Source organism: Cherax quadricarinatus, chromosome 11 (assembly GCF_038502225.1).
Source record: "Cherax quadricarinatus isolate ZL_2023a chromosome 11, ASM3850222v1, whole genome shotgun sequence".
Classification (NCBI taxonomy): Eukaryota; Metazoa; Arthropoda; class Malacostraca; order Decapoda; family Parastacidae; genus Cherax; species Cherax quadricarinatus.
The window spans coordinates 22,312,709-22,327,873 of record NC_091302.1 but is presented as its reverse complement, the minus strand read 5'-3'; the positions used below and the strand labels follow the sequence as shown (position 1 = coordinate 22,327,873).

Here is a 15,165-nt window from a genome sequence, read left to right as displayed (position 1 = left end):
GTGTTGGGGTGTTGTAGTGTGGCAGTGGTGTGCCAGGTAGCGTTGGCGTCTTGTAGTGTGGCAGTGGTGTGCCAGGTAACGTTGGCGTCTTGTAGTGTGGCAGTGGTGTGCCAGGTAGCGTTGGTGTGTTGTAGTGTGGCAGTGGTGTGCCAGGTAGTGTTGGGGTGTTGTAGTGTGGCAGTGGTGTGCCAGGTAGCGTTGGCGTCTTGTAGTGTGGCAGTGGTGTGCCAGGTAGCGTTGGGGTGTTGTAGTGTGGCAGTGGTGTGCCAGGTAGCGTTGGGGTGTTGTAGTGTGGCAGTGGTGTGCCAGGTAGTGTTGGGGTGTTGTAGTGTGGCAGTGGTGTGCCAGGTAGTGTTGGGGTGTTGTAGTGTGGCAGTGGTGTGCCAGGAAGTGTTGGGGTGTTGTAGTGTGGCAGTGGTGTGCCAGGTAGTGTTGGGGTCTTGTAGTGTGGCAGTGGTGTGCCAGGTAGCGTTGGGGTGTTGTAGTGTGGCAGTGGTGTGCCAGGTAGCGTTGGGGTGTTGTAGTGTGGCAGTGGTGTGCCAGGTAGTGTTGGGGTGTTGTAGTGTGGCAGTGGTGTGCCAGGTAGTGTTGGGGTGTTGTAGTGTGGCAGTGGTGTGCCAGGTAGTGTTGGGGTGTTGTAGTGTGGCAGTGGTGTGCCAGGTAGTGTTGGGGTGTTGTAGTGTGGCAGTGGTGTGCCAGGTAGTGTTGGGGTGTTGTAGTGTGGCAGTGGTGTGCCAGGTAGTGTTGGGGTCTTGTAGTGTGACAGTGGTGTGCCAGGTAGCGTTGGGGTGTTGTAGTGTGGCAGTGGTGTGCCAGGTAGCGTTGGGGTGTTGTAGTGTGGCAGTGGTGTGCCAGGTAGTGTTGGGGTGTTGTAGTGTGGCAGTGGTGTGCCAGGTAGTGTTGGGGTGTTGTAGTGTGGCAGTGGTGTGCCAGGTAGTGTTGGGGTGTTGTAGTGTGGCAGTGGTGTGCCAGGTAGTGTTGGGGTCTTGTAGTGTGGCAGTGGTGTGCCAGGTAGCGTTGGGGTGTTGTAGTGTGGCAGTGGTGTGCCAGGTAGCGTTGGGGTGTTGTAGTGTGGCAGTGGTGTGCCAGGTAGTGTTGGGGTGTTGTAGTGTGGCAGTGGTGTGCCAGGTAGTGTTGGGGTGTTGTAGTGTGGCAGTGGTGTGCCAGGTAGTGTTGGGGTCTTGTAGTGTGGCAGTGGTGTGCCAGGTAGCGTTGGGGTGTTGTAGTGTGGCAGTGGTGTGCCAGGTAGCGTTGGGGTGTTGTAGTGTGGCAGTGGTGTGCCAGGTAGCGTTGGCGTCTTGTAGTGTGGCAGTGGTGTGCCAGGTAGCGTTGGGGTGTTGTAGTGTGGCAGTGGTGTGCCAGGTAGCGTTGGCGTCTTGTAGTGTGGCAGTGGTGTGCCAGGTAGCGTTGGGGTGTTGTAGTGTGGCAGTGGTGTGCCAGGTAGCGTTGGTGTGTTGTAGTGTGGCAGTGGTGTGCCAGGTAGCGTTGGCGTCTTGTAGTGTGGCAGTAGTGTGCCAGGTAACGTTGGGGTGTTGTAGTGTGGCAGTGGTGTGCCAGGTAGCGTTGGGGTGTTGTAGTGTGGCAGTGGTGTGCCAGGTAGCGTTGGCGTCTTGTAGTGTGGCAGTGGTGTGCCAGGTAGCGTTGGGGTGTTGTAGTGTGGCAGTGGTGTGCCAGGTAGTGTTGGGGTGTTGTAGTGTGGCAGTGGTGTGCCAGGTAGCGTTGGCGTCTTGTAGTGTGGCAGTGGTGTGCCAGGTAGCGTTGGGGTGTTGTAGTGTGGCAGTGGTGTGCCAGGTAGTGTTGGGGTGTTGTAGTGTGGCAGTGGTGTGCCAGGTAGCGTTGGGGTGTTGTAGTGTGGCAGTGGTGTGCCAGGTAGCGTTGGGGTGTTGTAGTGTGGCAGTGGTGTGCCAGGTAGTGTTGGGGTGTTGTAGTGTGGCAGTGGTGTGCCAGGTAGCGTTGGGGTGTTGTAGTGTGGCAGTGGTGTGCCAGGTAGCGTTGGGGTGTTGTAGTGTGGCAGTGGTGTGCCAGGTAGTGTTGGGGTGTTGTAGTGTGGCAGTGGTGTGCCAGGTAGCGTTGGGGTGTAGTAGTGTGGCAGTGGTGTGCCAGGTAACGTTGGGGTGTTGTAGTGTGGCAGTGGTGTGCCAGGTAACGTTGGGGTGTTGTAGTGTGGCAGTGGTGTGCCAGGTAGTGTTGGGGTGTTGTAGTGTGGCAGTGGTGTGCCAGGTAGTGTTGGGGTGTTGTAGTGTGGCAGTGGTGTGCCAGGTAGCGTTGGGGTGTTGTAGTGTGGCAGTGGTGTGCCAGGTAGCGTTGGCGTCTTGTAGTGTGGCAGTGGTGTGCCAGGTAGTGTTGGGGTGTTGTAGTGTGGCAGTGGTGTGCCAGGTAGCGTTGGCGTCTTGTAGTGTGGCAGTGGTGTGCCAGGTAGCGTTGGGGTGTTGTAGTGTGGCAGTGGTGTGCCAGGTAGCGTTGGGGTGTTGTAGTGTGGCAGTGGTGTGCCAGGTAGCGTTGGCGTCTTGTAGTGTGGCAGTGGTGTGCCAGGTAGCGTTGGCGTCTTGTAGTGTGGCAGTGGTGTGCTAGGTAGTGTTGGGGTTTTGTAGTGTGGCAGTGGTGTGCCAGGTAGCGTTGGCGTCTTGTAGTGTGGCAGTGGTGTGCCAGGTAGCGTTGGGGTGTTGTAGTGTGGCAGTGGTGTGCCAGGTAGCGTTGGGGTGTTGTAGTGTGGCAGTGGTGTGCCAGGTAGCGTTGGCGTCTTGTAGTGTGGCAGTGGTGTGCCAGGTAGTGTTGGGGTGTTGTAGTGTGGCAGTGGTGTGCCAGGTAGCGTTGGGGTGTTGTAGTGTGGCAGTGGTGTGCCAGGTAGCGTTGGGGTGTTGTAGTGTGGCAGTGGTGTGCCAGGTAGTGTTGGGGTGTTGTAGTGTGGCAGTGGTGTGCCAGGTAGCGTTGGCGTCTTGTAGTGTGGCAGTGGTGTGCCAGGTAACGTTGGCGTCTTGTAGTGTGGCAGTGGTGTGCCAGGTAGTGTTGGGGTGTTGTAGTGTGGCAGTGGTGTGCCAGGTAGTGTTGGCGTCTTGTAGTGTGGCAGTGGTGTGCCAGGTAGCGTTGGGGTGTTGTAGTGTGGCAGTGGTGTGCCAGGTAGCGTTGGGGTGTTGTAGTGTGGCAGTGGTGTGCCAGGTAGCGTTGGCGTCTTGTAGTGTGGCAGTGGTGTGCCAGGTAGTGTTGGGGTGTTGTAGTGTGGCAGTGGTGTGCCAGGTAGCGTTGGGGTGTTGTAGTGTGGCAGTGGTGTGCCAGGTAGCGTTGGGGTGTTGTAGTGTGGCAGTGGTGTGCCAGGTAGTGTTGGGGTGTTGTAGTGTGGCAGTGGTGTGCCAGGTAGCGTTGGGGTCTTGTAGTGTGGCAGTGGTGTGCCAGGTAGCGTTGGGGTCTTGTAGTGTGGCAGTGGTGTGCCAGGTAGCGTTGGGGTGTTGTAGTGTGGCAGTGGTGTGCCAGGTAACGTTGGCGTCTTGTAGTGTGGCAGTGGTGTGCCAGGTAGTGTTGGCATCTTGTAGTGTGGCAGTGGTGTGCCAGGTAGCGTTGGGGTATTGTAGTGTGGCAGTGGTGTGCCAGGTAGCGTTGGGGTGTTGTAGTGTGGCAGTGGTGTGCCAGGTAGCGTTGGGGTGTTGTAGTGTGGCAGTGGTGTGCCAGGTAGCGTTGGGGTGTTGTAGTGTGGCAGTGGTGTGCCAGGTAGCGTTGGGGTGTTGTAGTGTGGCAGTGGTGTGCCAGGTAGCGTTTGGGTGTTGTAGTGTGGCAGTGGTGTGCCAGGTAGCGTTGGGGTGTTGTAGTGTGGCAGTGGTGTGCCAGGTAGCGTTGGGGTGTTGTAGTGTGGCAGTGGTGTGCCAGGTAGCGTTGGGGTGTTGTAGTGTGGCAGTGGTGTGCCAGGTAGCGTTGGGGTGTTGTAGTGTGGCAGTGGTGTGCCAGGTAGCGTTGGGGTCTTGTAGTGTGGCAGTGGTGTGCCAGGTAGCGTTGGGGTCTTGTAGTGTGGCAGTGGTGTGCCAGGTAGCGTTGGGGTGTTGTAGTGTGGCAGTGGTGTGCCAGGTAACGTTGGCGTCTTGTAGTGTGGCAGTGGTGTGCCAGGTAGTGTTGGCATCTTGTAGTGTGGCAGTGGTGTGCCAGGTAGCGTTGGGGTATTGTAGTGTGGCAGTGGTGTGCCAGGTAGCGTTGGGGTGTTGTAGTGTGGCAGTGGTGTGCCAGGTAGCGTTGGGGTGTTGTAGTGTGGCAGTGGTGTGCCAGGTAGCGTTGGGGTGTTGTAGTGTGGCAGTGGTGTGCCAGGTAGCGTTGGGGTGTTGTAGTGTGGCAGTGGTGTGCCAGGTAGCGTTTGGGTGTTGTAGTGTGGCAGTGGTGTGCCAGGTAGCGTTGGGGTGTTGTAGTGTGGCAGTGGTGTGCCAGGTAGCGTTGGGGTGTTGTAGTGTGGCAGTGGTGTGCCAGGTAGCGTTGGGGTGTTGTAGTGTGGCAGTGGTGTGCCAGGTAGCGTTGGCGTCTTGTAGTGTGGCAGTGGTGTGCCAGGTAACGTTGGCGTCTTGTAGTGTGGCAGTGGTGTGCCAGGTAGTGTTGGCGTCTTGTAGTGTGGCAGTGGTGTGCCAGGTAGCGTTGGGGTGTTGTAGTGTGGCAGTGGTGTGCCAGGTAGCGTTGGGGTGTTGTAGTGTGGCAGTGGTGTGCCAGGTAGCGTTGGGGTGTTGTAGTGTGGCAGTGGTGTGCCAGGTAGCGTTGGGGTGTTGTAGTGTGGCAGTGGTGTGCCAGGTAGCGTTGGGGTGTTGTAGTGTGGCAGTGGTGTGCCAGGTAACGTTGGCGTCTTGTAGTGTGGCAGTGGTGTGCCAGGTAACGTTGGCGTCTTGTAGTGTGGCAGTGGTGTGCCAGGTAGCGTTGGGGTCTTGTTGTGTGGCAGTGGTGTGCCAGGTAACGTTGGCGTCTTGTAGTGTGGCAGTGGTGTGCCAGGTAACGTTGGCGTCTTGTAATGTGGCAGTGGTGTGCCAGGTAGCGTTGGGGTCTTGTAGTGTGGCAGTGGTGTGCCAGGTAGCGTTGGGGTGTTGTAGTGTGGCAGTGGTGTGCCAGGTAACGTTGGCGTCTTGTAGTGTGGCAGTGGTGTGCCAGGTAACGTTGGCGTCTTGTAGTGTGGCAGTGGTGTGCCAGGTAGCGTTGGTGTCTTGTAGTGTGGCAGTGGTGTGCCAGGTAGTGTTGGCGTCTTGTAGTGTGGCAGTAGTGTGCCAGGTAGCGTTGGCGTCTTGTAGTGTGGCAGTGGTGTGCCAGGTAACGTTGGCGTCTTGTAGTGTGGCAGTGGTGTGCCAGGTAGTGTTGGCGTCTTGTAGTGTGGCAGTGGTGTGCCAGGTAGCGTTGGCGTCTTGTAGTGTGGCAGTGGTGTGCCAGGTAGCGTTGGGGTGTTGTAGTGTGGCAGTGGTGTGCCAGCTAGCGTTGGGGTGTTGTAGTGTGGCAGTGGTGTGCCAGGTAGCGTTGGCGTCTTGTAGTGTGGCAGTGGTGTGCCAGGTAACGTTGGCGTCTTGTACTGTGGCAGTGGTGTGCCAGGTAGTGTTGGCGTCTTGTAGTGTGGCAGTGGTGTGCCAGGTAGCGTTGGCGTCTTGTAGTGTGGCAGTGGCGTGCCAGGTAGCGTTGGCGTCTTGTAGTGTGGCAGTGGTGTGCCAGGTCGTGTTGGCGTCTTGTAGTGTGGCAGTGGTGTGCCAGGTAGCGTTGGCGTCTTGTAGTGTGGCAGTGGCGTGCCAGGTAGCGTTGGCGTCTTGTAGTGTGGCAGTGGCGTGCCAGGTAGCGTTGGCGTCTTGTAGTGTGGCAGTGGTGTGCCAGGTAGCGTTGGGGTCTTGTAGTGTGGCAGTGGTGTGCCAGGTCGCGTTGGCGTCTTGTAGTGTGGCAGTGGTGTGCCAGGTCGTGTTGGCGTCTTGTAGTGTGGCAGTGGTGTGCCAGGTCTCGTTGGGGTCTTGTAGTGTGGCAGTGGTGTGCCAGGTAGCGTTGGAGTCTTGTAGTGTGGCAGTGGTGTGCCAGGTAGCGTTGGCGTCAGGTGGAAGAAGTCTCCGGTGAGGAGCACAGGCTCGTGTTGATTATGACTGGTGGTCGAGTCACTTGCTGATGTATTTGGCTGATGTAGGTTTCCGGGTTGGAAATGAGCCAGATAGTTGGATCCCAATTCGGTCAGCACGTAGGACATATTAGATTATGTAAGGTTTATCAGGAAACGGGACAAGTATTTCCTGATGCGAGCCTTAGTCATATGATGACCCGCAGCTGGAGCTTTTGATAATCTGACGAAGACCTTCCACTGGCTTACCGTAGCACAATGTAACTTCCTTCCATACTCGCAAGTATTAATAGACTCCTTAGTATCAACTGAATTACACCCACATTCCACTCAGGAACTATGCAAGTGTACCAGGCAAATGTGACAGTCCAAAGAAGGTGGGATTTCCGTAGTGAAGTGAGTCTCACATGACGCTCAGCTTGAACATTAAAATGGTATAAAATACCGACAGATTGTTAGGTAAGACACATATGCAACAGTTAGGTATCTTTATTTCGAAACGTTTCGCCTACACAGTAGGCTTCTTCAGTCAAGTACAGAAAAGTTGATAGAAGCAGAAGTATCTTCTGCTTCTATCAACTTTTCTGTACTCGACTGAAGAAGCCTACTGTGTAGGCGAAACGTTTCGAAATAAAGATACCTAACTGTTGCATATGTGTCTTACCTAACGACGCTCAGCTTACAAAGTAAGGTATCCTGATGACGTTACTGGCCGTGAACTCCAGTTCTGGCAAACACCCATTCCAAACGACATAATTTACATAACCCTGAAGTTTTCCCATACAAGTAAAATGGCTCAAACGTCATACCCACGGTAAAAATTGTTGACGGTAAATATCTGATTAAGATCATGTAATGAAAGAAAATCTTTCGCTTAACCAATAAAATATATGCAGGTAGAATGTTCTTTTTGGTTACAGTTATTATCAATAACACAACAGCAACATTCTTGCCACACGTCTAAGAAATATATAGATCGGATCCTATTCATTCTTCTATTTTCATTCCCCTGCATGATCAAAATACTTTTACAAATATGACTTCAAAGTGTAATTTAAAAATTAACGTATAAAATTAACTGTATATAATGAATAAGATAGAAATAAGGGCTTACTTCCCGACGAATTTTACACAAAATAAAAAAAAAGAAAAATATAATGTAAGGAACCTAGAGATAGCGCTAAGGTTTGCATCAAGACTAGTCCTACGAGGAGAGGGAAATCGACCTGACGACACTGGAAGACAGGAGAGGTAGAGGGAATATGATAACGACATATTAAATACTACTGAGAGGTATAGACTAGGTGGACAGAGACAGGATGTTCTAGAGATGGGACACAGCAACAAGGGGTCATAGTTGGAAGTTGAAGACTCAGATGAACCACAGGGATGTTAGGAACTATTTCTTCAGTCATAGAGTTGTCAGTAAGTGGAACAGCCTGAGAACTAATGTAGTGGAGGCAGGATCCATACGTAGCTTTAAGAAGAGGTATGATAAAGCTCAGGGAGCGGGAACAGTGACCTGGTAGTGGCCACTTTAAGGGGCGGAGCCGGGAGCTGTTAATCAACCCCCGAACCACAACTAGGTGAGTATATATATATATATATATATATATATATATATATATATATATATATATATATATATATATATATATATATATATATATATATATATATATATATATCAATTGCAAACAGGCAATCTTAACAATGTAAGACAAGTCACGGGGGTAAAAATCTTTTGCTCAAGTACTTTCACACTATTCAGTGTGTCATCATAAGCTGTGCAATATTGCGAAGGGGAATTTTTTTTTAGAGTATAGTAGCGTGAGTGGCAGTATCTCCCCTCACCCCACCCCGTATGTGTTCCGGTGCTGGGCCTTACAGTTTGCAGATAGCATGAGGTAGAGTAACTAAAAGATATTTAATAGCCAACCCTAATCTTCTAACCGCTAAATCGACACCATGCCTAACCCTTCTAGGGTAGGGTAGGTGCCTGAGCTCATGAGACTGTCATTCCCATTAGCCCCCTTGGTGCGGGGATGGCAGACCAGAGAGGCCTAGCTTGTGGCTAGGCCTGGGGACAGTTGGTCCCAAAGATGAGGAGGTACTTGTGCCTCCTCCCATGGGAGACTTAGGTCTCAGACACTCCCCAGATAGGGAGCCAAGGCCGGGTCACCACTTGGAAAAGGCCCGGGCCGGGAGAATACCGGCTAATCTTTAATAATAATAATAATTCTATCCGCTGAGAACAAGTCATGTGACATTATAAATTACTTTATAAATACTAATCCACATGCTGAATGCAGCTATTGTGTGCAACCTTTTAATTAATAAAATAGAAAAGAATACCCTCATTTTGTCAAAATACAATACCCGATGTTCCAAAACCGTTTAGAATATTCAGTAAATACTCTGTGTCAATTAACTTGACACTGTGAGTTTTTCTTGATTATTCTAGATGATTCTAGAATCGAACCTTAGATATTTTAACCAGCCTCCCGAAAAGTTAGCTAGAATCATTAATGTCTTAGTCCACTAACACTTTTGATATACCTTTGAAGTGTTTCGATATCTTCTGATATCTTCTGGTAAGATGTTGTATAGTCTGGGACCCCGGATGTTTATACAGTGTTCCCTTATTGTCCCCACCGCACCCATGCTCCTCACTGGGTTTATTTTATACTTAGCTACAATGCTTCAAACGCCAGGTGCCCAGTAAGTACACTGAGCATGTAACTCCTGACATTAGCATATTTGTAGCCGTGGATACTAGTCTCACGAGCATTACAATTATTAATATGTGCGCTGACACAATTTGAAAGACAAATACTAAATTTTACTATTTTTTAAGAAAATTTAAATCTGAGTAGCCAATTACCCCGCACGCTTTAGAGATATTTAGGAAATAAAAAACAACGCTCAATGTTATTCAGGCAAATATTCTCCCACCTTAGCATTCGTTTTAATTACATAATGATGGAGAACTTCATCAGTGTGGCAGCAATCAAACACGGTCTTAATATCTGACGACCCTATGAATCTTCACATCGACACCATGCCTAACCCTTCTAGGGTAGGGTAGGTGCCTGAGCCCGAGTCTTTAGCTCATAAGACTGTCATTCCCATTTGCTCCCTTGGGGCGGGGATGGCGGACCAGAGAGGCCTAGCTTGTGGCTAGGCCTGGGGACAGTTGGTCCCAAAGATGAGGAGGTACTTGTGCCTCCTCCCATGGGAGACTTAGGTCTCAGACACTCCCTAAAGAGGGAGCCAAGGCCGGGCCACCACTTGGAAAAGGCCCGGGCCGGGAGAATACCGGCTAATCTTTAACTAACTAACTAACTATGAATCTTCTTATTATAGATCTGAAAGATCCCAGGAATCAACATAAGTAAGGCAGCATTTTCAGTGTCTGTCTCTTCACTTTCTGAAGGATATTTTGGTTGTCTTACCCTATTTTTGCGTGCATGTAGTACAAGTAACAGTGTTTTCTTAAACTACCAGACTTGCATCAAGGTATGTCAAAGATGCACTGCAAAGAGGTTCGTATTTTTGTATCTAACTACGTCCAAACTTTTTATCAATACGTGTTGAAAATTATAGAGGTTGCCTTATTACGTCACTCGAAAATTACAATCTAAAAAAAATGCCCCCTTCCAAAAAAAAAAAAATGGGATTCTAAAGATTGTAAGTTAGAAAACTAACATTTCTGAATACATGTTTAATTAAAGGTTATAAAAAGTTATTCATACATTACATATTGTAAATCTGACTCAGTTCCCCCTAGGTGACCACGCCCTCCCGTAAGTATACGCAGATTTACAATGTACTTTTTAATTCCAGTGAATGTTTCTAATATTTCAAAATGTCTCATGAATCTGATATGCTTGTACTGCTACTTTGCTCTCGTTAGTTATGAGAGTTTGCAGCGTATCTGGATATGTGTAAAACTACCAGATTTTTGCAGTATGATTGAATCTTTAGAGTATAACTTATTGGGACGATGTCTCAGTTCTGTCTCTCTCTTTCTAGGATGGCAGTCGAGGGTGACATAGACACCACCAGGCTCAGGGACATTCGACTCAACGGCAGTCTCGTTATTGTTAATAGGTATAGTAAACCTCCGGTATCTTAGAATCTACGAGACTTATCGTGATACCTGTGCCATTTATCTGAATGATTTAGTTTTTTTTTTTTGAGTGGCGTTTTTAAAGATGATGAATAAAACCTGAGTATCCTTATTCTGATAACATCTCGTTAATCAGTGCTTTCATCAGTTCAATACACAGGTATTGAAACTGAAGAAGACAAGGTAATCAGTCCCTTAGCCTACATGGTGTTCAACACCGTATTCTTGATGAATCTGAATCAGATAAGGTGCAGCAGTACTACGTATCGTCACTGTGGGCGACCTTCTCTTGGAAGTACGTCATGACCAAGAACTGGGCCAGAGAATAAAGAATATATTCTCTGTACCAAGCTTCTGTGTCAGGCATGTGTAATTCATAAGTTTTGTAGGTATTACCATATATATCTGACACAGAAGTACCATTTTTTTCTTGGTACGAAGGATTTTTGTTTCTTAAATCTCTTGTAGACAGCCTGTACTGTCTTCACAGACAGCCCATGCTGTCTGCCAACAAGACCATTATACTCTTCCCTAACTTCCTGGGCATGGCCCACCACCACTAGTGGGTACCTCCCTCCCGCCACACTGACGATGCTTCCTACAATTACGTCTTGCCTGACTGCTGAATCAGCGACGATCATCATGCTAGTGCTTCAGATTCATAAAAATTTCGGTGATGAGCAAGTTGTATACCTGACTGAAAAAAAAAATCATAAAATCTTAATATGGGATTCACAATGTTAAAAGACACTCGAAATCTAAAAAAAATATGCCACTGAAAGAAAAATGAGTGGATTTACTATTAACTTTAAAACTAACAATAATCTAATCGTCAAGAAACTTTTTTCTGTATTATTTGGGCAAATTAAAGAATGACACCACTGACAAAGAATTACTGTTAGTTTTAAAGTGAATGTGTTGGCAAATGAAAATGTTATATAATGGATGAGGTGAATCATAAAGTAAACTAGATGTATTTCAGTCGCTACATGGTAAGTGCACCTCCATCCATTCCCTACCTAAATGTAGGCATTAGAACTAGTGCAGGGTGGTGATAAAATTAAAATATAATACAACATAATAACATGTATAAGTGTATATGTAGCCACAGATTCTTGGAGATTTGAAATAAAGTATGTGCAACATCCTGACCGTTAGGTAAGACACATATGCAACAGTTAGGTATCTTTATTTCGAAACGTTTCGCCTACACAGTAGGCTTCTTCAGTCGAGTACAGAAAAGTTGATAGAAGCAGAAGAGACTTGAAAACGATGTAATCAGTCCATCACCCTTAAAGCTTTGAGGTGATCAGTCCCTCAGTCTGGAGAAGAGCATTGTTCCGTAGTCTGAAACAATATGGAGTTGAAGTGACAGGATGGAGCCTTATATAGCGCCAGGAGGTGAGACGTAGGTCACTAGTAGAACGCAGATGTTGGGAGGTCAGGTCCTTCTCAAATCAGCCGTTTTCACTAGTAGAGGTTGTCGAAGTTGATTTCAGGTCTGTACCAAGATACCTAACTATTGCACATGTGTCTTACCTAACAATCTGTCGGTATTTTATACCATTTAAATGTTCAATCTGTCAGACACTGCAACACAAGGGTATCTTGGTACAGACCTGAAATCAACTTCGACAACCTCTACTAGTGAAAACGGCTGATTTGAGAAGGACCTGACCTCCCAACATCTGCGTTCTACTAGTGACCTACGTCTCACCTCCTGGCGCTATATAAGGCTCCATCCTGTCACTTCAACTCCATATTGTTTCAGACTACGGAACAATGCTCTTCTCCAGACTGAGGGACTGACCACCTCAAAGCTTTAAGGGTGATGGACTGATTACATCGTCTTCAAGTCTCTTCTGATTCTATCAACTTTTCTGTACTCGACTGAAGAAGCCTACTGTGTAGGCGAAACGTTTCGAAATAAAGATACCTAACTGTAAAGTAAAAGGACACAAGTGCAACTAATGTGACATTTATTGTGGCAACGTTTCGCTCTCCAGGAGCTTTATCAAGCCATTACAAACAATACATGGACACAGAGCGAAACGTTGCCACAATAAATGTCACATTAGTTGCACTTGTGTCCTTTTACTTTACATATTGTCGGTAATTCTACCAACTTTATTACAAAGATACCTAACTGTTGCATATGTGTCTTACCTAACAATCTGTCGGTATTTTATACCATTTTAATGTTCAACATCCTGACCACTGGGGCAGCATCACACTGCAAGGATATTGTCCAACCCAACACATTCCTCAGCAATGTAAAGTTGCAGTGATCACCAGTTGTTGCCCAATTGTCATTTTTATAGAGATTATCTCACAGTAGTGCAGCAAGCCAGGCAGAATCATGCTTTTGTCTCCTTTTATCATTTACGAACTATGATAACATAAAAGTCACTTGTAATAATCCACACGTTTTTGGAGATTAGACCTGGAGTCTGTCTGTTGTGTGTATGTATATTTGTTCGTATGCATATTTTGTGTATAAATGTACACCATGGCGAATGAGTGCATGTATGTAAGTGTATGTGAATATGTGCTAATATAATGTTTAAGCTTTTGCTTATGTATGATATACTCACCCATATGTGGTTGCAAGGGTCGAGTCTCAGCTCCAGCCTCATCCCTGGGCTGGCTACTGCTGACATTGAGAATCCTATAGTGACTCTTCTTAAAGCATTTGTCACTCCACAACCTGTGTAGTTTCACTTCCTGATAATTATAAGGCTGAAAAAAATGCTTCCTAACCTCCCTGTCACTCATCTGTGTTTTAAGCTTCTAGCTCGTGCCTTTGAGTTTCTGCCTCCCGTCTGTCAAATAGTCTGTCCCTATTTATCCTATCAGTTCCTCCTAATATTTTGATTCATAATCATATCGCTCTTAGTCCTCCTGTCATATAATGTTTCAGTTTAGCGCCTTTAATCTTTCCAGATAGCTCATATCCCTCTCCAATTTTTCCATCTTTCTAACATGCTTCATCTAGTGTGAATTATGTACAAATGATGGATTCTCCAATATGGGCTTTTATATATAGTGTAGAGAATGACTCATTGCTTAGATTCCTGAAAGATAATTTTCGGTTTGCCACACGTGTAATTGTTGCGTCAGTAATTCGGCAATTAAAAGTTTTTACTCCTAGCCTGCAGAGCCTGTACTCCATATATGGTCTTCTCCAATCCTCATTATTTTACATTTGCTTGAGTTAAATTCTCAAAGCCACCTGCCATACTAGACTTGCAGTCTGTCTAGATCTGTATGTAGTCTATCCTGATCCTTACCTGTTTGACTTCTCCTTAGTTTCTCATCATCTGAGAACAGGAATGCCTTTATCTCTTCCACCCTGTCGTTCACGAACAGAAGAAATTGTTCCGGTCTTAGTATTGATTCTTGTAGATTCCCATTTGTCATGTGCATTCATTCCGAAACCTTTTCTCGGACAACTGTTCATTGCTTTCTTAATATTAAGTTTTTCTTGATCATTTGCTATACCTTCGTGTTATCCCTGCTTGCTTCTTCAGCTTTTCACTAATTATGTTTGAGGTATTGTATCGAAAGCCATCTTACAGTACAAAAACATACAAACAATCCAATCATCCTTTTCTATTTCCTGCCTCACTTATGTTACTTTATCGCAGAACTCTTCTAGTTTTATGGCCCAGGATATACCATTTCTAAAGTTCTGTTGGTTGTTGTTAGTGAACTCACCCATTTCCAGGTGCACCACCACTCTTCTCTTGATCATATTCTCCACGTCAGTGACACCGTCAGTGACACCGTCAGTGACACCGTCAGTGATACCGATAGTGACACCGTTAGTGGCACCGTCAGTGACACCGTCAGTAACACCGTCAGTGACACTGGTGTGTTGTTTGTCATACTTGTTTGTTGCCTTTCTAAAATATTTTGACTACCTTTATTGTCCTCTATTACAACCTAGGAACACTAAGGCCTGTTATCCTGGGTGTAAAGGGGAAGCAAGGAGCAGAACAAACACAGCTGAATGACTTTGAGATATATTTTGCTCCACCAAGAGCAACAGTACTTATGTACAGCTATGTACACTATATACAGTTGGAAACGTATGTGTACAACACGGTTTGGACAAGGCCAAGACAAAGCCTGAAGACAGAATGGACAACCGTGCTCAACCAGCTCTAGTATGGAAATGACAGGGGTAGACAGGCGGGTGGTGCCTACAACACCTCTACGATTGCCAGAACCACCTTCTCATTGGCTCAACCTGGGTACTGATTGAACGATGGGGCCCCATTGTTCGACCCTAGTACTGGTTCGCTGGTTGGAGAGATAGCCTTTCAATGAGGGTGTGTACATGCGCCGAATAAAGGTTACGTACTCTTTTGCATGCCACATCCTCACCTTCGCAATTGCCCTGTGTCGAATGAGTTTCTTGAAGACTGTTTGCATGTATGCATGTTCATATTTATGTATACATGTATTTTTACACATGCTTATGTATGTGTGGGTATCTGAATATGTATGAGTGCTAATATGGGTGGGTATGTAAGCGTGAGTTAGAGTATGAATGGGCATATGTAAAAATGTACATATTTTTGCTTGTATGTTCGTTCACTTTTGCATACATGTGTGTATGCATAAGTATATGTGCCTGTGTGTGTATGTTAGCGTGTATATATTACTGTATGTTTGCGTGCACATAATTACATATGTATATATGTAGGTATATGTTTATATGTATGTATGAATATTTTTTTGTATGTATGTATGCAATATTTTGTGGATGTATATGAGTATAAATATATACTTGTTCATGCGTATTCACATGAATATTCATACATGTGGATTTATGAGTTTATTATCGCCACCATCACCATCATCACCATCATCCCCACTATCACCACCACCATCACCACTACTATCACCACCACCATCACCACCACTATGCGCATTTGAATATGCATAAATTTATAACCAATAACAAAATAAGTCATTGGGTGATACTCTC

At 46.8% G+C, this 15,165-nt stretch overlaps 1 protein-coding gene across 4 annotated transcripts in view; it reads left to right on the top strand.

The window, feature by feature from the left end:
- The window catches only part of LOC128687708 (UDP-glycosyltransferase UGT5), a gene marked incomplete at its 5' end in the record, with an annotated part of 120,388 nt that overhangs the window by 26,441 nt on the left and 78,782 nt on the right, over positions 1-15,165 (top strand). For all 4 annotated transcript variants that reach the window (XR_011391862.1, XR_011391861.1, XM_070083968.1 and 1 more), the window contains 1 exon segment: positions 10,073-10,150. Coding sequence is in view for 2 of the 4 variants with exons in the window: in XM_070083968.1 (XP_069940069.1) it covers positions 10,073-10,150 (78 nt within the window).